This window comes from Dermacentor andersoni, chromosome 3 (assembly GCF_023375885.2).
Source record: "Dermacentor andersoni chromosome 3, qqDerAnde1_hic_scaffold, whole genome shotgun sequence".
Lineage (NCBI taxonomy): Eukaryota > Metazoa > Arthropoda > Arachnida > Ixodida > Ixodidae > Dermacentor > Dermacentor andersoni.
The window spans coordinates 6550544-6576204 of record NC_092816.1 but is presented as its reverse complement, the minus strand read 5'-3'; the positions used below and the strand labels follow the sequence as shown (position 1 = coordinate 6576204).

Genomic DNA, 25661 nt, shown 5'->3' with positions numbered 1-25661 from the left:
TGTGAGTCCGAGTATAAGCGCTGCTGCGCATGACTTCTGTTCATTCTGATTTCGAGTGAATCCAGCTTGACCTCATTTCGGTTACTGAGTAAATTATACAGTGTTCCCCAACTATCATGCACCAAGACTTTAAAAAAGAGCAGTTGCGTTACTCGAAGAAAACCTAGTGCATATTGTTTCCAGTACAGTGTAGTAGCCTCCAGTAAGATTTAATGCGGTAATTGCAATTACATACCAACTCGAGAAGCACTGTCCTAGTTTTCAAAGTTTCAACGAAGCATTTGTAGGTACCCAAAATGACATCTAACTGCGGTGTTTTCAGCGACGTACTCCTTGCGTGAAATTTTTTTCCGAATGGCAAAAAAGCCTCACGAAGTATTAAAAATACCACGTGAATGCGCTCTCACCCGCATCGTAAGGCAGCGTCCTCAAATATGCTGATTGAAAGTAACTACATTGCCAGGCACGAGCCCGCAGAGACAGCGCATCACCTTGATAACAGTATACGGAAGGAGCACCAACAGCAGGTTTCGCGGCTTCGCAGCTATTCCTTCCTTTCATTTCTGCGTCACACTTATCATCCGTCTCTCAAGGCCCACTGATCGCATTGAAAACAAAGGCCCTTGATAACGCTGCCGAAGCGCCACTCTGACCCCGCCAGAGATGTTAAAAGCAATCGGCATAGAATGCTTCAAAATCCCGGTTTTGCTCGCACTGCATCGAAAGTGCACGCGAAGCGATATTTCGCGCCAGAAACTTGCTTCGGACCAAAGCCAAATTAAAGTGACCCTTTTATTTTTCATGAAAGTGTATACGTGCCGCAAAGACAGGTTCGGGTCAAAAAATATAGAATAGAATAAAATTTATTCAATCAATCAATCAATCATTTTATTTCCTTAAAGAAGGAGGAGTACAGGACTAAAAGCTTGGACAGCTTGACGAGGTCCCGACCAGGGAAGACGGAGAGATTGACCTGAGCTAGTGCGCTCTAGTCTACTACTCTGCACTGGGGAAGCGGGAGTGGGAGTGAAAGTACTGGGATGGGTGGGGATGGTAAGAGAAGTGGTGAGTGCTTATGTACACGAGACAGTTGTCTCGCTAGAGCCGCTCGTCGAGCTTGGTGTCCTGCAGAAACTTCAACACTTTTGTTGCACGCACTGAAGTTGCAGCGTTAGGCCATGGGCCCAGGATAACTTTCTCCGACAGTGGTTGCCTGCCAACGCTGGCTAGGAAACTTTCCAACGTTCTTCGCTCCAGCATATATGCTGGGCAATCGCACAGTATGTGTTCCAGTGTTTCAGGCATCTGTCAGTGTTCACAATCGGGGATGTTCGACTGGCCGATGAGGTGTACGCGTAGCGACGGGTGAAAGCAATGCCCAGCGGAATCCTGTGTAGCAGTGACGTTTTGCTCCGCGTAACCGTCGGAGGCAAACAGAATTTACCGTCTGGGTCGATCATATATAGGTGTCTGTGGACGTTGTCATCGTGGGCTATGTATGCCTTTATACGGTCCTGCAGGAGTGCCTTGATCATAGAGTTGGTGTCAGGTCGCAAGTAGGCAATCTAATTCAACAGAGGAAGAGAAGGCCGATCTTGCCTCACTGTCAAAAAATAAAAGCGAAATAAACAGACTGGGAAGCGACCAACCTGTAGAGAATAGGCAAAACCGCTGCGTTCAAGAAAGCAAACATACCGCTTCTAAATGAGCCGAATTGGCAATCAGGATGTCTGCACAAAAAGAGAACACAAAACAAAAAACACATAAGATTTCAGTGTGCTCTTATTATCTACGAATTCGTAAGCTCCGTTGAACACGAGCTGCTGCCTAGAGAACGTGTTCGAATAGGTCTCTTTTTGCAGCAACACAGTACTGTGTCCGCTTTATCACATCTTAAGTGGCTTTCTCGATGACTGACGCCGGAATTCTACGGTCGACATCCGTTATCCTCGCCTGGAACTAATCTGACGTCCGTCTCGATCATGTGCGCACCATCTTTCACATAACCTCAAAGAAAGAAGTCGAGTAGAGAGAGGTCAGGTGACTAGCCGGCCTATTTACAGGCCCGTCCCTTCCAATCTATTGCGCATGAAAGGTCGCATCCAGCCAATTTGGCGCTGCTCTGTGCTGGTGCCCCATTCTGCTGATACCACAGAAGTGGAAGACGTGACAGAGGGACTTCGCTGAGAAACTCATCCACCACTCCTTCAAGTATTTCGTCTGTGCAACCCTATCCAGTCAGTGTGTGATTGGAGAAGATGGGACCGATTATATAGCACCAGCGTGATTTCCGCACCACACATGGTGCCGGGGCGCGCTTTACCCAGCGTGGATTGGAATCACTCCAATAGTGCGCATTATGTAAATTTGGCCGGTCGTTTTTGCAAAAATGGGCGTCATCTGTGCACATGATGTTGCTCAAAAAGTCTGGTGACTCATCAGCTTTTGTGAGGACTCAATCCAAGAAATCTAAACGATTTTACTGGTCTCTATATTCCGAGCATTGGTGCTGGTTAAGGTGGTACGGGTGAACGGTCGCCATTTAGAATCCTCCAAACTGATGACTTAGAAAGCGGTGCCTGAGCGGGCGTGTCCCGCACGCTAGCATGAGGGTTTGAGGCCGTAAATTCTAGAATCCGTGCGTAGGCTAGGACTCAGAGATGGAGTCCTCCGCCGCTCTTTCTTGAAGCTGCCGGTTTGTCTCAGGTTTTCATAATTTCTGATGACAGTCGATGCGTTTGGCCTACCGCCACACATCCATGACAGATATATACATATATTTGCGGCCTTCCTCTTGTTGCAATTTGCACATACCAAGGCAAGGATCATGTTTACCTCCTGCTCATTATAGAAAGACATGCCGACTGGGACGAAACAAAACGCACCTTTAAACTTTTCCACCGACGTGGTCAATTCGCTTTTGTGATGATCGGTTTCGTGGCAAAAAAAGAAAAACATTCGTGCACTTTATCTATCACTAAGGTGACTCTTTGGGCATGCTGCTCGGACATACCTGCATACCTGCATTCTTTATCTATGCTAAGACAACAGCTATCCAAGCTTGTTTACAACTAACACCAAACTCGACGTGTTACTGCCGCGACGTGTTACGGCGCGGCAGATAAGGCACTAGCTCGATTACGATAGTTTCTTTTATTTCTTTCATTTAGTTTTGGATAGCTCAGAGGGAGCCTGTTCGAGGGCGCTGCTTTATGAACCGGGTGGTAAAATTCCTAGATCGGCTTTGGCCAAGTAACAACAAGTTCTTACTCTCCTACAACGCTTTCCCTTGCGGCTCGCGTCGACTGCCACGCTCCAGCGGCGCGATTGTACGCGTTGTATGTATGTGAACGGTATGCATTTGCAAGTCATGGCTTTTCTGTGAGAGGCAGTAAAGAAACGTGGCAAATGAGTTAGGTACTGACAAGAAGGGAAACGTGCCAGTAATGCGTTCCAGCTGTTATTTACGTGCTGTTTTCTTGTAGGCGGTGCGAGCAGGGAAACTGCGCAGTCGTAGTGCGGCTGCCTCGAGAGAACGGTGCAGGCGTGCATCTTCGCACACGCAGAGTGCTATTGCCGATGTTTCGATCAGTCGCTCGTACGTAGTACAACTCACAACTGTGCCTGCAGCGTTGTATATGAAGTGTGTTATTGCAGGTGTTTGCAACGGTCACTCGCCCGTGGTACGATTCAGAACCGTACCTGAACACTCGCGTGCAAGCGGTGCAAACGTATTTTCGTACTTAGTGAACAGTGTGCATAGCTCTTCCCTGTCCTTGCTCGCGACCCTCAGTCCCTCCCCTTGCCATTTCTCGTTATCCTTTTTATTTCTGCCGGCCGCAGCTTGTGTGCGCAAAAGATCAGATAGCAACTGCCGCGGCCAGCAGCGTCTTTTCCTTCCGTTTTGTACTGTAATAAAACCACTACCGAATCTCCTGCATGTTGCTGCTTAAATATTCAACAATAGCTCAACTAAGCTATCTTAAGTAGGACGTCGCGCTGCGAGGTTACGTGTCATTCGCGCTCAGGAACGAAACCACGATCAAAAAGCCAAATTAGCCGTTCATAGCCTAATCTGGTTAGCTCTATTGAGACTGATGCTGGGCTTTTATAAACGTGCATTGCGCCCGCAGTTGTGCTATCTGCGCCTTTATTATGCGTAAATCGTTGTCTTGAGGCGAACAACGAAACATTGCAGCAGCAGGCAGCAAGAAGCGTCCGGAAAGGTACGCTGACTTCCAGGAAACAGCGATATGTAAACAGAAGTCACCTTCGCTGAATATATGTAGCCGACACAACTGCACAAGCAAGAAAACAAGCGTGCTAGCGCCGTCGAACTCAGCAGCTGGAATGGCCTAGGAGGAACATGGCGGACGGAAGTAGCTCCTAGCCGGAAGTGGACGCTGTCCAATAAAGTGCGTCGGCGCGCCGCAAACACTTCAGGTACTTAGCTTTTAAAGCTCATAAAGGGACTTTACCAGGTGGGAGCGCAGTCACGTGTTATTCTCCATATCTCGCGGGGTTTATTTATCAGTGGAAAAAAAAACTATTGCGCAATTAGTACGTAGCTGAAAATGCCGCAGTTAAATGTCCTTTGGCTGTGCCTTCAAATGCCTCATTAACACTGATAATCAGGATAGTACGTCTCGAGCTAAATAATTAATTACAAAACCTCTATAAATCTCAGTAACGAAAAATTACTGGCAGATACTCCACTGCACTGCAAACAATATGCACTAAGCTTTCTTAGAGTAACTTATTGCTCTTTTTTAAATCTTGGTGCATGATGGTTAATTGGGACACCCTGTATATATTTAGGACCTGATGATGATGATAGCAACTTTATTGTACCGCCGGATAAGGAGGCCCCTACTCCCCGTCCCCGGCACACAGGCCTTGGGACGGTAGCCGGAACCTCCGCGATTAGAAGCAAGCAAAGAATTCTTGACTCTTCGCGGCTTCTTCCGCCAGGCGGATGGCGTGTTGCTGTGGAGTAGGGTCCTCGCTCCGCAGCAGGGCTTCCCAGGCCTCTCTACAATTTATGTTTGCTTTAGCCCCTGGTGAGCTAGCGCATTCCCAGATTATGTGATCGAGGGTCCCTCTCGCCCCACAGTGTTTGCACTCATCGTTTTCTCTATCATGCATAACATGGTATGCCCAGACCGGGTTTACGAAGTTCCCAGCTTGCAGGCGCCACCATGCGGCTGCCTCTCTATTGTTTAGACTTTTATCCGGTGGTGGCACCAGTCTCCTGCGTAGCCGATAATTTTCGACAATCTCCGTATAATTTTGCAGACGCTTGTCCATGTTCCGGCAGTCGGGTGGTTCCACAGCCACCCGGTAGTAGAGAGCTCGGGCTAACTCGTGGGCCGCCTCGTTGCCAGGAACGGACGTGTGTGCAGGGGTCCAAATTAGGCTAATTTTTCTGTTCAGCCGTCTACTGGCCAGAACCCTTGCCGCTTCCGGCGAGATTCTGCCCTTTCCAAAATTCCAGATAGCCGTTTTGCTATCGCTAATTATGAAATTTGCCTCCGTTCCCACGCAAGCGAGCGCTATCGCAACTTCTTCAGCCGTTTCCGAGTTGCGGCTTCTAATGGTGGCGGCCGATACGGGGGCACCTCGGCCGTCGACCACCGAGGCGACAGCCGCACCCGACTTGCCACTTGCCGCGTCCACGTACGCAACCGACTTGCTGTCCATTGAATCAAAGCGTTTGATTAGTGTTTCTGCTCTTTTTCCCCTCCTCTCCGTGTTGAATATGGGATGCATGTTACGAGGGAGGGGGGGAATGATTATATTTTCTTGGCAGTCCAGCGGGATGTTTGTCTTGCCTCGTAGTCCCCTATCTGTTTGCAGGCCTACCATTTCGAGGATAGCTCTGCCCGTGGTCGTTCGGCTTAATCTTTCAAGCTGCGAAATTCTGACAGCCTCCGCCATTTCGTCCCAGGTATTGTGCACTCCGATAGAGAGGAGCTTTTCTGTGGAGGTAGTAATTGGTAAGCCCAAGGCCCTCTTTATGCACCGTCGAATGAGCGAGTCGAGTTTCCTCCTCTCCTCTGACCTGATGTTTAAGAAAGGCGTGGCACAGCACACGCGGCTTATTACGTATGCTTGGGTTAGTTTAAGCAAGCTTCTTTCCTTCAGGCCTCGTCCTTTCAGCGCGACCCTTCTAAATATGCCAAGTGCTTGCGTGGCAAAGCCCTCTAGATTTTTGATTGTCCCATCATTACATCCGTTTTCCTGTATGAAAAGTCCTAGGATTCTGATTTGGTTAACCTTTGGGACTGGTTTCCCCTCTATTTTAATGTCAAATTCCCAGCTACGCTTGCACCGGAGCCACTTTGGGTTGTAGACGAATAACTCCGATTTTTGCGGTGAGCACGAGAGACCCCTACTGGCAGCATAGTGCACGACAGTGTCCGCCGCCGCCTGCAGGCGCTCCTCGATGCTCGCATCGCTCCCCTGGTTGGTCCAGAGGGTGATGTCATCCGCATAAATACTGAAATTTTGCCCCTGTATGTTTCTCAGAGCTTCGGGGAGGCCCCTCATCGCCACGTTGAAAAGGAACGCGGAAAGAACCGAGCCCTGTGGCGTGCCCCTGCTTCCTAATTTCAGTGTTGGAGATTCAATATCTTGGAACTTCATGCAGGCAGTTCTGTCTGACAGAAAGTCCTTGACATACCCCGCGCCTACCCCGATTTCTTGGAGACCGTGGAGTATCGCTTCGTGTTTAACATTATCAAAAGCCTTTGTCAAGTCTATGCCGAGGATTACCTTGGCGTCTCTAGAACGTGAGTCGATTATGTCATGTTTTAGTCGGAGCATCACCCTCTGGTCCAGAGGGTGATGTCATCCGCATAAATACTGAAATTTTGCCCCTGTATGTTTCTCAGAGCTTCGGGGAGGCCCCTCATCGCCACGTTGAAAAGGAACGCGGAAAGAACCGAGCCCTGTGGCGTGCCCCTGCTTCCTAATTTCAGTGTTGGAGATTCAATATCTTGGAACTTCATGCAGGCAGTTCTGTCTGACAGAAAGTCCTTGACATACCCCGCGCCTACCCCGATTTCTTGGAGACCGTGGAGTATCGCTTCGTGTTTAACATTATCAAAAGCCTTTGTCAAGTCTATGCCGAGGATTACCTTGGCGTCTCTAGAACGTGAGTCGATTATGTCATGTTTTAGTCGGAGCATCACGTCCTGCGTACACAAGCCTGGTCGGAAGCCGATGATCTCGTGCGGCCACAGGTCGTTCTGCTCCATAAAGTGCGTCAGTCTGATCTGGACTACGCGCTCCATCAATTTCTCCATGGATGAGGTTAGGGAAATGGGTCTTAGATTTTCTAGTTTAGGAGGTTTGCCGGCTTTGGAATTAGGATCACGCTTGCCATCTTCCACTGGCGTGGCAGGTGGCCTTTAGTCCAAATTTCTGGCATGTACTCCGTCAGAGCGCTGATGGAGGCATCGTCCAGATTTCTTAGAATTTTGTTTGTTATCCCGTCAGGGCCCGGGGCTGATTTGGTTTTTAGTCCCAATATTACTACCCTGACCTCCGCCTCCGTGATGGGTGCGTCGAGCTCCTCATTGGGAACTCCGTCGTATTCCGGGAGGGGGGTGCTATGGGTATCGCCAGTGTACATGGTGATCAGTTTGTCCATAAATTACGCGTCTGTACCCTCATACCTGTGCCTGGCTTTTGATAATCTTATTCCCGATAGGGTTTTCGGATTGGTCGGATCTAAAAGGTGTCTCAGCAGACACCACGTTTTTGAAAGGCTCATGCCTCTCTCCATCTCGTCGCATGTGCTGCACCAATTCTGTTCGCATAACTTGATCGCGTAATTTTCAATTTCTTTGTTATGTCTAGCAATCCGCTTTCTAAGATTACCTCGCAAAGTGAGTCTTTAATCTGGCAGTGGAACTGTCGCGGCTTCCAACGCAAACGAGCGTTAGTGCAACAGTACTTGACGCTATTAGATGAGAAACCGCCAGCTATAGCCCTGCAGGAGACGGGCAAAGCAGCACAACTCTCGGGATACCAAGATTTTTCTAGTGAAAGGGGTGAGAAATCTCGCGTCACTACGTTCATTAAGAGGAATATTGCGGCAATCGTGCACGAAATCAACTCGAGAGACATTGAGGCAGTGCTTCTGGAAATTATTACGGGACGAAAAGAGGAACCGAGCGTGTTCCTATTAAACTTGTACAGCACTCCACAGCAGAGAAAGGTGTGATTCAGGGCCCACTTTCGCAAAGCTATTCAGGCAGCCGGGATTAATCCCTTACTAATAGTAGGTGACTTTAATGCAGCGCATCGGGAATGGGGTTGCGCTAAACAAGATCCAAAAGGTAGGCAGCTATGGGAGGACGCGCACGAGCTAGGACTCACCCTACACACGGACCCTAGCTGTCCGACCAGGGTGGGTAACAGTGTGTGCGCAGACACCTCCCCTGACCTGACTGTCTCAAAAAATGTGACAGATCTCAATTGGAAAAAATCGCAGCTCAATTTCGGAAGTGACCATTTCATTCTGGCCTCGATATTTAGGACCTTTGCATGCAAGTGACGATGTTTCTATCCCTAATAAATGTTCAAAATTATTAGGAGGAGGAGGAGGAATAAACTTTATTTGTGCACAGCAGCTTTGAGACCTAAGCCTCTCTACCTAGATGATGGCCTCGGGCCCTTGGGCCCTGTCGACATCTTCAGCCTGCTGGATTGCCTTGAGTTGGTCTTCCGGTGCAGAGCTATTAGAAATGTCTTTTTTTTTTTTTTGTTTCATGAGTCCTTAGCATTGCTTACTGGAAAGAGAAGCGATACTGAGACACACAACATTCACGTGCATTTCACACGCCATTGATAAGACTCTGACGAAGGGGTCGCTGAAGCCTATAGGTATTTTTTTCATGTCCAAAAAAGCACGCAAAGCAATTTGAAGCGTGGTGAACATACAGCAACGTATGATTCGTTGCCGAAGTAATAGAAGTACGCCGAGGTCCGCTTCATTCCAAAGCCCGGCAAGGCCCTCACGATAGACAATATGCGGCCCATATCCCTCACGTCCTACGTGGGGAAGGTGATGAAGCGCATGGTCCTTCGCCGGCTGTAGAAGCACCTCGGAGAAACAGATTAGATGCCGGAGACGATGTACGGCCTCAGGCAACATCTCAGCTCCCAAGACGTGATGATCCAACTCCACGAACTGGTCGTCAAGCCGGCAACGAGGCACGCGCTGCGCGGTATACTCGCCCTCGACCTGAAGGGAGCGTTTGAGAACGTGTCCCACGCGAGCGTGTTGCAGAATCTGAACAAGACCAGGTGTGGCCGAAAGACATTCCGCTACATAAAAGATTTTCTGTCAAACCGAACGGCGACCATCAGAATAGGGGAGGAGAAATCAGACACTGTCGAGCTCGGCGATAGGGGCACCCCTCAGGGATCGGTCTTGTCGTCCCTGCTCTTCAATCTGGCTCTCCTGCCCCTGCCCGATCTACTCAAGCAAATCGAAGGCGTGGACCACGCGTTCTACGCCGACGATATTACGGTGTGGACGGCCCGAGCCGGGTCCGATGCCTGGACGGAGGAAGCCTTGCGGTGGGCGGCAACGACCGTGCACGAGTACGCAAAGTCGTATGGACTGAGCTGCGCTCCCCAGAAATCAGAGCTGCTCATGATCTAACCGGGAAAATCCAACAAGGAGCTGCCGCCGTAAGTGATCATCACCATCGACGGAACGACCATTAAGCCAAAACAGATATTAGGATTCTCGGCCTACTACTTCGGAGCGACGGGAACGCACACGCCGCCGTCACAAAGATCAACACTACAACCGAACAGATACTTAGTATAATTCGGAGGGTATCTAACAGAAACCGAGGCCTTAAATAGGACGATGCCATGCCACTGGTACGCGCGTTCGTCGTGTCGCGGGTTACCTACTCCGCCCCGTATCTCCAGCTGACAAAGAGGGACACCCTAAACAGGATGCTTCGTAAGGCAACAAAGCAAGCACTGGGCATGCCCATATACTCGTCCACGGAATGACTGCTAGACATGGGCGCCCACAACAAGGTGAAGGAGCTCATCGAATCCCACCTCTCTAATCAGAGAATCCGGCTCAGTCACACGGAACACGGACGAGCCGTCCTACGCAAGATAGGATGGCATATTGAGCCAGTACCCATCAAGGCGGCCCTTCCGGAAGACTGGAAGACGACCATTCAGACCAAACCCCTTGCCCGAAGGAGGAGGAAAAATTTTATTTGCTCTAATTGGTCAGAAATTAGCGGTGGCAGGTGTGGTCGGCCGTCTTCACGGTCTTCTTCCCCATCTGCGCAGGGTCGACGCCTCTATTCCAGGGCACCACTGAGGGTGGCTACTCGGTGAGCGTGCCTTACTAGTCCATGCTGGACTTTCGGATCGCTGCTGGAGAGCACCCTTTCCCGCTGCTGATTGTGAACGCATCCCCATCTAATGGGATATAAAGTGGGCTTGGCGCTGCACCAGGGGCAAATGTCTCTATACCGGGTGGGAAACATCTTGCTTAGCGTGTTTAGATTTGGGTATGTTCCTGTTTGCAGCCTTCCCCGGAACATGACGCCGGGCATGGACGACGAGAGACGCACCGCGCAGACCGAAGTCATAGCACGGAAGCTGGAAGAGAACCCCAAGGTCCTCTACGCGGACGCCTCGCTCCGAAAACACAATGACCGTGCAGCGGTGGTGGTTACGTCAAAAGACAGGCTGATCGTCAGCGCGTCCCTGAAGACAACAGATTCCGCAGTTGCCGAAGCAGCGGCCGTGGCCCTCGCACTCGCACAGCCGAGCGTGGACACTGCGGTCACCGACTCAAAGACAGCCTACAGAAGCTTCCGCAGGGGGGTAATCTCCTCTGCGGCCCGAGGCATTCTATCCAAACGCAAGCCTCCGGGAAGGGCCATAGAGCTCGTGTGGGTCCCAGCTCACTCGCAGGTAGCAGGCAACACCATCGCCGACTACCATGCTCGAGAAATGTCAATCCGGGCCGAGCACGAGCCGGAAGAGCTGCCGCACCCGGTTACCAGCTTTTAGGACATTACCCGGATGTACCGAGAGGAAAGGTGCAGACGGCCAGAACCGCACCCCAAACTCACCAGGCAACAACAGATGATCCTGCGTCGAGCGTAGGCGGGATCGCTTGCGCATCCCGTACTGATGAACCGCATGTACCCTACGGAACACGATATGCTCTGTCCTTTTTGCAAAAGAGAAAAGGGCACCCTGCCGCACGTCTTTGCAGAGTCCACAGAACTCAAGACCCCCCCCCCTCTTCCCCTTCACACCAACACGCCCAATCCCCAACCCCTTGAGCGATGGGAGACATTGTTATCCAGCCCCCCCCCCCCCCCCCCCCCCCTTCCCCGTACAGATTCATCTCGCACTGACGGACAGGGGCCAGGAGCTGATGGGAACATATGGGTCCCGTAACTAGGGAACCACCCCGTCTGGTGCCTGCGTGCACCACAGATTTATTTCGGGCCGAATAAATGTTGATTCATCATCATCATCATCATTCATTCTCTGGGAATAGGCTATCCATTCTTTTAGAAAAAAATTTTTATTGGCTACCTCCATCTCTTTCAAAAATATAATAAACTTTGTCCTGTGTGTATATTTAAATATATTGTATATGTGCATGGTGTTTACAGTGGAAATTTAAAGCAATGTTGACGTAGGAAAATACGGATGACGCAGCCGCCGCTGGTGCTTCTAATGCGCGTGTCCACCTATTGTCAGGATTTGCAGAAAGAAAGCGGAAGTGAAGCTTGAGCTCGGGTGCTCCTATCTAAACACACGTAAAAGGAGAATTCGTTTTTCTCGGCAACCACTGCAACAAATTTGACGAAGTTTGTTGCATTTAAAAAATAAACTTAAAATCTAGTGACTGTTGGTTTCCAATTTCTTATTCAGATTGTCAATTTCTTTTATTGAAAAAGTGGCAAAAAATGTGAAATTTTCAGAAAATGAAACTATCGAGTTTACAACTCTCTAACTCAGCAAGGAAAAATGATATCACAATTCTGTGAATTGCACCTGATGCTACATCTAAAGAGGACAACAGTGATATGTTACACATGAATCTGAAAAAATTCAGTAGTATGGAAATACAGCTTTTGCAGAACCGTCGTACACTACGTAGGACATTAACGTAATATATAAATTGACATATCGAATTTATCCGCTTTGAATGATCTAATGGATGCAGTTTACAGAACCGCGATGTTTTTGATGCAGAGATATTAATTTATAAACTTCGTGCGTCTATTCTTTCCGAACTTCTGATTTTTTTTAAATATTTTTCACAATATTCAGACCATAAACCGAAATTCCACTTCCAGCAGTCACTATACTTTAACTTTCTCAAATGCAATAAATTTCATTAAAATCGGTCCAGGGGTTATCTCACAAAAGCGTTTTTGCGTTTTACATGTACTTGAATTGGCCGCGTCGGAGTTGAGCCCGAGTGAAAGCTTCCTCTTAAGGGTTATTGCAGGTTTTGATGATGGGCGCTGTTTCGCATTACTTTATTTTCCACCTTATCTAACCCATATCGCGGGTATATTGTTCCGAGCATCTGCCACCGTCGCGGTGAGCCGTCACTCGAGCAAATAATGAAGCAAAAGGAGAAGTTAAACGCAACTGGCGTTTTGTCAGGCCGCAACTCGTTACTCGTGCAGAAAGATAAGCTGACTACGAACGGAATCCCTTTGCTGGTCGCTAGATCAGTCTAAACAAAGAAGGTTGAACTAACGAAGCACTACAGCAATGCGCATGACCGTTGAATAGGTGGTGACAACTGAACGCATCTTGAGTTAATCGCGCGGACAGCGAATATATGATAAAACGGGCCTTCACACCCCAGGAGATGCCAATGACTACCGCCAGTCAAAAGGAGTGAAAAAGGCAGCAAAATGTTCACCGCCAAATAGCCGTCAAGTCTCAACATTGATTTGGCGGCGCTTTAGGAATTTGTGAGAGGAGTGGTGGCGTGGGCGGGGAGGGAGGTATTCCATAAAATTTCGGGGGGGGGGGTGAAGACACCCCCGCATTAGAAGCGCCCCCCCCCCCCCCCCCCTGGGTGCGTGGCTGGCTCGTGCACTTAAGTGCACGTTTCAGAACTCCTGGAGGTTAAAATTAATCCGTAGTGCCATACCGAGGCGCGCCTGACATCAAATTGTGGTTTCAACACGTATATAGAAGACCACAATTCAATTAAATTTAACATTTGTGCTACGATGCGACGCGCCATGCGAGGCAGTGCTAACCATCCCTCAGGCTATGAACGATGGTCGACAACAACGCCTAAAGCAAACACGTCTCTTTGTGTGCTCCTTGATTACGTGGACAAACACAAGCGATGCACGCAAGGGGAACATCGCGTCAACACTCCCGCATATGTTTATTTATTTTCTCACTGCACAGTTACATTTCGGACACCTATGGATGGAGATACTGCAAGACGTCATTACCTCAGTGATATTGGTGAGTGCAAACGATGGCATCGCAGAGGGCCAGTCGCCCATGCTCTCCCTGACGACGAGCGGTACCAGGTTTTCCACGTACTGTTCGAGCAACGCCTGGCTGTCGACGCCGTCCACCCGTGCCACGCCCCGCAGATCTTCGCACACCTGCGCCATTATTGATGAACGACTATGATTCGTCGCGTCAACATGCGCAAGCAACAGCCTGCGGCTTGCGCCGTGCAAGCCGTGCTTTTAGAGCGCAGCTCGGAGGCGCCCGTTGCTGCGTTCCGCGTCGGCGTCAACCCTCGGCGTCCTCACGCGGAGCACAGCGAATGATGAAAGCGCGGAGCGCAGCGGGGGAGGAAAGACAGCATTCTGCGTGCTTTTCGTGAAAAAAATTGACGAAATGGGTGGACTGAAATTCCAGAACTTAGTATGCATGAACCGCGACAATTTTTTAACCGTGTTAGAACTTTACTTGGATTCGACTGCCATTAGTCACAATGGCTGTTATTAATATCAACGCACAGGAATCTGCATTGGTTCATCAATAGCCCCAATATTATGTGATATTTTTAGCGTCCTTTGACAACCTTGTTAATGCGGAAATAACTGGGAAATCAATCATTCGTGTATTTAGGTATGTCGACGACTATCTGATTGTCTTTAAGAATTCATCAGTTCTGTGTCTTGACGATGTTGTAGAAGATTCTTTAAAATTTGCACCAAATTTTCCCAGGGGCTCAAGTTCACTTTTAGACTGCCTAATGACAATGTATTGAGTTTCTAGATCCTAAAATTTTATTTTCCTCAGATGACCACGTACGCTGTAGATACAACCCAAGATCAAAGAAAATGTTTTGCCTTTCGGTAGCGCCCATTCGAAAATGATAAAGCGAGGCATAGCCACCACATGCCTTCAGAGTGCTTTGCAAAAGTCATGTGTTCACCAAATTGAGCATAGTATGTCTAGCTAAGTAGACAGATTGAAACTTGCTGCTTTTCAAGTGTCTGTCATTTCATCTGTCCGTGAAACATTGCTTCATAAATTAAAAGCTGGGAAGGAAGTGCCCTACTAAAGATCGCGACGAAAGACCTGTACATTTAATCCCATACCTCAATAAAGTTTCACATGATTTGAAAAAGGTGGCAAACCAACACAATGTCAATCTAGTTTTTTCAGCGCCTTGCAAATTGTCAGCAGTGTGTAACCTGCAAAACAAGCACCAAAAACGCATGCAATGTCATACTAATCACCGGACCAATTACACCGAATGCACTTCAGATGTTGTGTATCAAATACCCTTAGATTGTAGACGGGTTTGTACCGGACAAACCGGTCAGTGCTTCAATGACAGGGCTAGACAGCACAACAATGACGTTAGAAAAGGATGCGGCAGTCACTTGGCTGAGCACTGCAAAAAGTGCGAAGCAAACCCATGTTTGGTGACACAACCTTCTTAAGGAAAGAAAACACAAAAATAGAATGAGAAATAGTTGAAAAAAAAGCAGGCGAGAAGTGCGTTAGCTATCCATGTTTGGTTTTGCAAGAAAAAGAAGTGACGTTTCTTTCGAGATATCTAGGCTCTTGAACTGATTGGCCATATAATGCTGTGTATGATCTGATTCATTTCAGTCTTTGTGTCTGTGATCGTGAGTGCATGATGTACTTGATGCGCAGAGCATAAATACATGACCGTTTGTATTAAATGTTAGTTAGAAGTAGCGCCAGTCCTGTCGTATGTGTTCCTTCGTCTTCGTCTTTAGCGCTTTTTTTATGAAAACTTTTATGAGACGGTGATAGTGAAAAAAAGCGCGAGGAGGGAAACGGAGGAGCAGGGTGCAGTGGAACCATGGGGCGGAAAGCAGAGGAGGAGGGTACGGCGAAAGCGTGAGAAGAAAAACATAGTGCCCAGCAAGACGGGCTGTGCGGCGGCGATCGCTACGAGATGACGCCACAGTAGTGCGCCGTCGTCTTCACCGTTGGGATGCGGTGGGCGCGTCGACCGATACCATATAGGGAAACAAAGCACTGCATGAGCGGAGATCTGTCTGCGGCAGCCGCTGCGAAGCGCGTCCACGCGTCACCCATCTGCTGCCTCGCTATCTCCCGATTAGCGAGGCAGTCGCGCCACACTTCGCCCCGTTTGCAACGTGCCGCACAAAACAGATTGCCCGCGCCAGCCAGAAATCGGGAAAGGAAAACTCGTATAGAGGTGCGCTCAACTTTAGCATTATGGAGTATTGTAATCGTCAGCCAATTTTATTTTGTTCGTTTGGCAGATGATGAGAGAGTGGCTGCTGAGGTGATGGTGCTCTATCACAGAGTAGGCCGGAGATCGCACTTGCTATGAGCAGGGATGGCGCTATGAAATACGATGTAAAAGGAAAGCAAACGAACGCTATCTCGAGGTGGGAGGAAGCAGGGAAGCAAATTCAACAGGAGCGGACACTTACATCAAGCCCAATGGCCGAATTTACTGTAGCGCACCAAGCGGATGGTGCGAACACGTGAACCACACTTCCGATTTCGGTTTTGTGCGCGCGTGTTTTGAGCACTAGCTGATTCGCGCTACGCCAGCTGCGTTGATCGGTGCAGTAATGGTTTTTGATTTACTTCTCAGCCACGCGCTGTCTTGGTGCAGAACCAGTACAAGCCTTCATCGAAGCCGTCTTCAGTGCAACCTACAATTTCATAAAGTAGACGAAGGCGCCTTGTGAAATGAGGGAATGTTTGTTTTGCTCTATAAAAATGCTCGTTGTCCGTTTTTTTTATTGTAGCACCAGGTAAACAGCAGTAGTTCCCGTATGAAGCTCTGCCGGACTGCATCAGCTGAAAAAATTACAAGCATGCGTTATTTTGGTATTTAAACCTTATAGACCAACTACGTGTACAGGCGAAACATGCGGAAGTGGTGGATGGGCGACATTACTAACATAGGTCACTCGCTTTTAGAAACATAGCGTAGAAAACACCTGACGCATCCCAAACAATACTATACATAAAATATGACGCTGACATCTGATTTCCAAGCATCCCCCCTTTCCCGGGCCTTATTTGCTGCCTTTTAAATGCGCAAATAGACGGGCGACTGGGCGCTTTCAACACAACTCGGCCTCAGCCGACGCGACGCTACGCCACGTATACAGAGGTGGCCACAGAACAGGCTCGCAGCCAGATGCTTGCAGAATGCGTGCGCTCAACACATCCGTGGATAGAAGGCACGTTTTTTGAGAAGATGGGATTTTCCAGGTACAAGTAACTGTTCTTTGGGCTAGTCGGCGTTATGTTTTGCGTGTTCTGCCGGCGCAAGCAACACATTCCCGTGGTATCGCTCCTGGCGATTACTCGTCGCGTTTTGTGTCAGTACAGAAAGTTAAATGTTGTTAAGGGGGGGGGGGGGGGGGGGGGGGCGTACAAAGCGTTACAAACATGTCCCAGTAAGATTCAGTGCATGCCAAAATAGCTGCGTCACAACGGCCGAACTGTTTTTCGCTAGCAGCATCACCATGCCCTCTGCGGTTAGCGTGCCCAAAAACTACCCAAGAAATACCCAAATAATTTACAATAATCTGGGGGGTCAGAGAAAGCTTCACAGACATGTCCCAGTAAGATCCAGTACACGCCAAGCTGCGCCCCAACGGCCGAGCTGGTTTTCGCCAACTCCGACACAAAATGCAGCGCAGACTGTCATGCAGACTGCCAAACAAAATGTCTCACCTTGCCGTGGTATAATAGCGCGGGAGTGCCGTGTCGAAATGCAGCAGGAATGCAAAAACACGCCAGGGCCAAGATAAAAAAAAAGTTGACAATCACTTAAAAAGCTATAGCACTTGCCTAAGTTAGCACCTTAAATTAAAGCTACATCTTAATCCACCTTGCTCTAATTTGTACCAGCCTTAATCCACCTTAAGTCACGTTAATCCAGCTTAATACACTTTAACATACGTTAATCCCATTTCTGGGAGCGGGCCAGGGCGGTGTTTTTGGGCGTGGGCCACGGCGTTCGGCCGACACCGTGGCTGTTCACCGTGGGATTTCGCAGTGCGAGCTGCAGCACGTCCAGCGCTGGGAATGTGACGTCATCACTTGGTCACGTGGGTTTCGGTACCATCGGATGTTAACGCCGGAGGCCGGATTTTTTGCTTCGTGGAGCATATAAGGCTTTCGGTTTAATGAAATGAATTAAAAATTGGATAGCCTGCAACAATTATGGGGGCTATTGCAAAAGCACCTAAGGGAACACATTCGGGCTACATGGGGAACTACATTGGGAAACTATTGTGATTCACTTTTGTTTCCTTATGTAGTCCCTTTGACATCGCGTCTGTGGAGATCGGCGTCATCTTGCCGCTGTGCAGGCCTAGCCGCGTTGCGCTGGACCCGTGCTTCTTCTTGCAAGGCGTACTTTCGCGGTCGACCACGTGGCTTAGAAGGCGCCACCGATGCTTCTGGACCCATTTTGCGACACGCAGTGTAGACAAGCCAACGCGCGTCCGTTCATATACAAGTGGTGAGCTCTCTCGCGTGACATCACGCTCCTTTGTCTCGTCTCGCCGACAACTCCTGCTCGTGTGGAGGCAACGCCTCTGGCTCTCACTGCAAAGGTTCCCCGGGTGGGTTCCAATCCGCCTACGGGCGAGCGTATTTCGATTATTTTTTTCAGACCTCTTAGTTTATTTTACCTGGATAGGTCTACATGACCACTTTCCATATATTATGACCGTACTCTGTACTCTACATCGACCTCAGACGTACTATACTTACATTATAGCGTTCCTACCATTAAATGTACAGTCGCGATCAAAAGCTTGGGGACCAAAGGTGCGGCGATTCCTTTATTTTTTCGCAGCCTGGGCATTCCGGCTGAAACCGCGAGCGGACGCGTATACGCGCGTCTGTTTGACCAATGCAATGTATTAAACCAATTCTGGGCTGCGGAGCTGCGCTTGAATATATATTTTAGCTTTTTGCTGGCGCCGTCGTCCTTAAACTTTTGATCGCGACTGCACCACACGCCGCCGCACACTGGCAAAGCGCCCAATGAGCCAAGTAGTGCCTTGGCACTGACGACAGGGCATACGACAGACGGCTCGCCGGAATGCTCACATGAGCAGCCGGCCCCGATCGCTTCTGTCTGGACGCATGCACTGGCGTGTCGTCGGCTTGTCGCTAGGTAACGCAAAAAAAGAAAATAATAGGTGCCAAAGCGTAACTTTTGTATACCTAATACACTTTTAGTTTTAGCGGGATGGAATAAAAAGAAATAAGACATTGTCAATCAACTTCATTTTACATTCTTCATGCTCGCGTCAGTTAACAGATGGTGTGCACACTATGCGTGACGTGTTTCTTGTTGCCAGATATCGCAGAGTCTCGTTGAATTTCTTTCTCTATGGCGGAAGGTCTATTTAGAGAATCGCGGAACATTGGTAGCGCACCGGAATGACCATTCATTCATTTATTTTCTTACAGCAATGCTCTGACCTCGTGGTACTGAGAACAGTGCGGAGAATTTGGAAATTTAAATATACCACATTTACGGCACAGATATATTGCCCCCATTAATGTGAGGCTCCGAGAGTAAGCACATTTGTCATTGCTATTCTCGGGAATGTCCCGATATTCTTTGGCCCTGTAATCTGCAATAAGGCACGCCGATCCAACGCAGTGACGCCAAGCTTCAACGAGGCACCGCAGCTGAAGCAAGCACAGCCTTGTCGCCGCGTGTAGCTGTCACAACGAGGGCGCGATGATTGCCAAGTGATGAACGCCGATGGGAGATGCATGCTTGGAGAAATAACTGAATACATTTAAGGCTTCTGTACCTTCTTGCCAAAGCGGAACGTAACCGTTTCGATATATTGGCCAAGAACGGGGGCATAGCCAGTGGCCCAAGCTCTTGGTTACCTAGGGCGCATGTGCAATGGCCAAGTCACCCAAGCAGTTATACACTCGGCAAGACAGCACCACCCACAAAGTTGAGAAAAGAGGCAAGGAAAGCTGCACTCTATATAGGACGCCAACAATATGCCGGGTGTTCCAGCGAACACTTTCAAATATCAAAAAAAGAAATTTGCCTGTAGCAGATAGCACAATTCTTGTTCATGAGCTGGTCTACTTGAAGAGGCGGACATTACTTTCAAAAAAAGTTGAAATGCATAATCTACTAATTACCAGCATTCGCTAATGAAATTTCGAACTAATTACTTCGTGGCGAATATTGCAATTTACTAATTCTATTCGTGGAGTTCGCAGGGCGGATTCACGTGAAACGAATTCTCAGGATGACGCCAGTTTCGATATATTAATTTCCGAACTTTGTGGCGAAATGCATCGTCGTTCACGTTACATCCTGAACAAAACGTCGTTTTATGCATTCAAGCTCAAAAGTAACTGGAACGCCGATGCACTTCACTGCAAAGTTCGGAAATTAAAATCTCGAAACTGGCGTCATCCTGATAATTCGTAGCAATTAGCCCGCCATGGTTGCTTTGTTGCTATGGTGTTGGGCTGCTAAGCATGAGGTGGCGGGATCGAATTCCGGCCACGGCGGCTGCATATCGATGGGGGTGAAAACACCCGTGTACTTAGATTTAGATACACGGTATAGAACCCCAGGTGGCCGAAATTTCCAGAGTCCTCCACTACGGCGTGCCTCATAATCAGAAAGTGGTTTTGGCACGTAAAACCCCATAATCTTTTTTTATTCGTTCCAATAGGATCCGCCTTGCAAACTCCACGGCTAGCATTTGTAAATTGCAATATGGGCCACACGGTATAGTTAGTTAGAAAGTTAATTAGTTATTTTTTGGTAATTAGCCGATTATGCATTTCAATTTCTTGTGCAGCTGGTGTCTGCCGGTTCGAGTAGACCACCTTATAAACAAGACTTTTACTATCTGCCACAGACAACCAACTTTCGAAAGTGCACATGTTGGCCGAAATAGCCTCTATAAGTGAATACAGGGGATAGTGGTTGATCCTTCATGTGGTATGGAAACGGTTAATTGTTCTTTTTTTTGTGAGATAGTCATTGTAAGAATTCTTAGAGTTAATTTTCCTTTACTACATTGGCATCAATACATAATTAGAACTATAGGAGTGTCTACTTTATCCTGATTGCTCGCAGAACTCCTTCGCACAAGAAGCAATTATGTATGATTTCATCACTCGCATCAAGACAGACATGGACAAGGCACTCAATTAAAGTACATAAGATAAGAAACAAAATAATAGGCAAACATATTACTCAGCAAGAAATTCTAAAATTTCAAATGTATTTAAGCAGAGTAGCAAATATTGAGAATATTAATTTGCCCATTTGGATATACTTCTAAAATGCACGACATTGCACAAAGAAATAAACTTTCTGCGGAATGAAGCGGTATATTTGGTCAAACAAAGGAAAGGTCCAAATTACTGAAAATATCTTTTTGCAACAAGGAAGAGCTAGCTGATCTCCAAAATTTGCTTTAGACTGCATGTAACTCTTTCTTGTGATGATATCACGGTCAATTATTAAACACAGATGCATTGGACGGCACAGCAGCATTGTGCTTGTGAAAAAGTTTCTGAAAGACAGCTGTATGTTAATGTTGATATAGAAGTACGTTAAATTGAGCTCGTTGGTAATTATTCATTACCGATCACAGCGCAAACCAAACAGCCGCACTCTTCGGCTAGATCAGTGTAACAAAACGACATCGCGTGACTGCTTTTTGTGCACTAATTATGTCGCAAACGTTGTGATGGTGGTCATGAGCCAGGGTCTTAATTGTTTTGCTGACATGCCATCTCAATAATGGTTCGTAAAATGCCAGTTAATGTCATGAGTCATGCACACCTACAACCAGTTACCTCTGGCTGAAGGATCCTTAGAAGATGCCACCAGAAGGGTATTTATGTTGCAGTACCAAATAGAGATTTGCAGAAGTATTTGCGAAATACCACAATGCTAGCACAAGTATTTATAACAAATTTTGCACCAAAGTGACGTTTTTCTTCTTTTTTTTGTGAGTGAGTGAGTGATGGAACGTCCTTATTTAAAAACGACGTAAAGAATACATGACCTCTAGGTATTAAATGAATTTATAAAGGTTGCTGCTTTTTTATAAAAATTGACAGGCTCGTGTAGACAGGCTTGCTGTTGGTTTTTGTTTGGAATGTGCCGTCAAATGTTTTTTTTTTTTTTTCACCGGAAGTGTTACGCCATCACAGAGGTCGTGCCAGTGTCCATAAAGCGCCATATATTGAACATATTGACTTCTATGGAAGCTTCGCTCTGCATGTGTGCATAAATCTGGCATCATCGTCAGCGATCCATTGAAGAACGTTTGCTCGCCACGTCGCGGAAAGACTGTTTAGCGTTTCACTTAAAAAGATTAACGCCGTTTCTTGCCGAAAATACCTGGAGTACGTACTTGACAGTCTGTTGTAGTGATCGTCTTGGCCTTGTAGAGAGGATTAGCGACCAGACAGGTCGCGTAGTGGTATGACGTCCAGTCCCAATAAGGAAGCAGCTGCGATGAAGCACTTTTTGTGAATAATACCACAGAAACCTAGGGAAATGCATTTGCTTTGTTAGTGCAGGATCAACACAATGAAGGAAGGAAAATACTAGGACAGTTCATCGTTCACATTTCAGCGCGATAACTACACAAGGATTAAAGGGTGAAAGACAACACGGGGCTTGCTTGTGTCCTATATTTCTCCGTTTAGTCCTTGCCAGTGTCGTCATAATTTTTTGGAGCATATGGCTTAAGTAAGACGGAAAATTCTCTAACTTGCTTCTAAATTTTTCTGCAAGGTCGCTAAAGTTAAAGCTTGTCGATAGCAGCAGAACTTAGCTTTTCAAAGTGCACTCAATTAGGTGCTCCAGCAGCCACCAAATCTCGGGGCCATTTCCTGCGATTCTAAAGCAGCTCTACAAACTCTGCAGTTTGCTCTACGTAATGGTTTACACGAGCAGCTAGTGTGCGAAATAAGGCATGCTCATAATCACGCGATCGAGAAATGCCGAGACATTGTATTTCAAAGGTCGCCAAGCTATTGCGGAATTGTCGGCAAGTACAGCGAAGATTGAGCTGCGCGCTCGGCTCACCAAAAACATCAGCGAGTTCCTATAGCACTTTCAAGAAATGATGCTATGCGACAACTTGAATCACTTGCTCGCCACATCACATTACTACGATGGAATTCATCGGGTTTCACCAACTCACGCTTGCACTCTCTCGACCACAACTTGAGACTTCGCCTGCCACCCGGACTCTCCCTTCGCGAAAAAATTTTACTGGGCCGCATGTGGTTGGGCGTCGCATTTAGAAATTCCTATTCCTTCCCAATAAGGATCGCCAACAGCGCGGCGTGCAATTTGTGCGGGTGCGATGAGACTCTAGAGCACCTTCTGTGTCACTGCCCATCCTTTGACACTCGACGACGGACTCTACAAGCGAAACTCAACCTGCTAGACAGTAGAGCGCACTCAGCGGCAAAGACCCTTGGACCATGACCTATGCTTTCTTGCATGCAAAAGGCCACAAAAGCCCTCCTGCGTTTCTTGAAGGACACTGGATTGTATGAACGCTTGTGACAGTGAAGATTCCTCTGCGACTGACTGTGAATGACTGACTATTATTTTTCTCTTCTCTGCTTATCTGTTCTTTGCCTTCCCCAAGTGTAGGGTAGCCAACTGGGCACGTCCTTGGTTAACCTCCCTGCCTTTCCCTCTTCTTTTTCTCTCTTTCACTAAAGCTTGTGAACAAACTTTAGATAACGTAGGCGTTTTGGAACACTATTATATACTGCATCATGGCGTAAATTATTTACTGAAGCCTCTCATATTTGCTTAGGATTCGCGTGAGTGAGGATTCAACAGTGAATTTACGAGCAATTAGAATTAAATTATGAGGTTTTACGTGCCAAATCCACTTTCCGATTATGAGGCACGCCGTAGTGGGGGACTCCGGAAGTTTCGACCACCTGGAGTTCTTTAACGTGCACCTAAATCTAAGTACACGGGTGTTTTCGCATTTCGCCCCCATCGAAATGCGACCGCTGTAACCGGGATCCGATCCCGCGACCTCGTGTTTAGCAGTCCAACACCATAGCCACTAAGCAACCACGTGGGTGAGTTTATCAGCTATCTCTAACGGGCTTTTACTTTATTATTGTGCTTACATAAAAACGGACGAGGGCAACTTAAATTAACGTTTACTCTCAAATTGTGACGTCCTAAATGTAGAACCATTCAAAAGAACGCACGCAATCTGAGTTTCCTGAAAGATTTTCACTTATCCGCGCCCGTGAAAGTTTAGCAGAATTCTGCATGACACAGAACGCCGCATATTGCCACGGTGATAAAGATTACGTAATCGTTATGCAGGTCAAATAAAACGCTTCTGCCCATTGGTCTACCTTAAGGTTCTTCGCTGTGCTGATTTGTCCAAAACCGATGGGATAAGGAAGCAGTGTGTTCAGGCTCGCGTGAAGGAGCTCAGCCGCTCCTATGTAACGCCTTTCTACAGTCCATTTATCATATCACTCACGTGCTTACAATAAAACTTGTAAATGTCCACTAACCGAGCGTACTTCGTGATAAACTCAGAGTAACAGGACGCATTCAAGTTCCTTCCGCAAAGAATGCAGCACACTGTGAAGGCAACCACTCTTTCATCATGCATGGTCACCAAGTCGTACAGTCAAGTTCGGCAGCTCACATGTAGCTTTTTGCAAAATAAAGGGCGTTCTAGAAGGCTATTGTTTGAAGCACCTTTCCTAAGTTCGAGGTCGCTAAAATGCCACCAGTTGTTCGGTCAAGTTGATATAAAAAAGTCGCTGGTCACTAAGTTGTAAAATTTGTCGCTAAAAAGACAAAGTCGCTACGTCTAGCGACAAAAGTCCTAAGATGGCAACAGTGGTCCATGTGTACTTATCGCGCTGAAAAGCGACTAACCGCTACCAACGGGCTCAGTTCACCCTACTCATGAGCTAGGACAGTCTTCGGTTTGCTGCCAGATGGGACGGGGAAACATCATCAGCCTGGTTACGCCCACTGTCGGGCAAAGGCCTCTCCCATACTTCTCCAACTACCCCGGTCACGTACTAATTGTGGCCATGTTGTCCCTGCAAACTTCTTAATCTCATCCGCCCACCTAACTTTCTGCCGCCCTCTGCTACGCTTTCCTTCCCTTGGAATCCATTCCGTAACTCTTAATGACCATCGGTTATCTTCCCTCCTGATTACGTGTCCTGCCCATGCCCATTTCTTTTTCTTGATTTCAACTAAGATATCATTAACTCGCGTTTGTTCCCTCACCCAATCTGCTCTTTTCTTATCCCTTAACGTTACACCTATCATTCTTCTTTCCATAGCTCGTTGCGTCGTCCTCAATTTGAGTAGAACCCTTTTCGTAAGCCTCCAGGTTTCTGCCCCGTAGGTGAGTACTGGTAAGACGCAGCTGTTGTAAACGTTTCTCTTGAGGGATAATGGCAACCTGCTGTTCATGATCTGAGAATGCCTGGCAAACGCACCCCAGCCCATTCTTATTCTTCTGATTATTTCAGTCTCATGATCCGGATCCGCAGTCACTACCTGTCCTAAGTAGATGTATTCCCTTACCACTTCCAGTGCCTCACTACCTATTGTAAACTGCTGTTCCCTTCCGAGACTGTTAAACATTACTTTAGTTTTCTGCAGATTAATTTTTAGACCCACCCTTCGGCTTTGCCTCTCCAGGTCAGTGAGCATGCATTGCAGTTGGTCCCCCGAGTTACTAAGCAAGGCAATATCATCAGCGAATCCCAAGTTACTAAGGTATTCTCCATTAACTCTTATCCCCAATTCTTCCCAATCCAGGTCTCTGAATACCTCCTGTAAACACGCTGTGAATAGCATTGGAGAGATCTTATCTCCCTGCCTGACGCCTTTCTTCATTGGGATTTTGTTGCTTTCTTTATGGAGGACTACGGTGGCTGTGGAGCCGCTATAGATATTTTTCAGTATTTTTACATACGGCTCGTCTACACGCAGATTCCGCTATGCCTCCATGACTGCTGAGGTTTCGACTGAATCAAACGCTTTCTCGTAATCAATGAAAGCTATATGTAAAGGTTGGTTGTAATCCGCACATTTTTCTATCACCTGATTAATAGTGTGAATA

The 25661-nt window shown here is 47.6% G+C and overlaps 1 protein-coding gene and 1 long non-coding RNA gene across 3 annotated transcripts in view; one reads left to right on the top strand and one right to left on the bottom strand.

Annotated features, from left to right (window-relative positions):
- LOC126520959 (uncharacterized) overlaps nucleotides 1–25661 on the bottom strand; it is a 114148-nt gene that overhangs the window by 58994 nt on the left and 29493 nt on the right. Inside the window, exons 2-3 of the mRNA XM_050169796.3 lie at nucleotides 21924–22022; nucleotides 13506–13664 (exon numbers count right to left, since the gene is read on the bottom strand). Coding sequence (XP_050025753.1) covers nucleotides 13506–13664; nucleotides 21924–22022 — 258 coding nt within the window. The remainder of the gene's footprint in view (nucleotides 1–13505; nucleotides 13665–21923; nucleotides 22023–25661) is intronic.
- Nucleotides 1–25661, top strand: part of LOC129382154 (uncharacterized) — a 241420-nt gene that overhangs the window by 194437 nt on the left and 21322 nt on the right. The window lies entirely within an intron of this gene.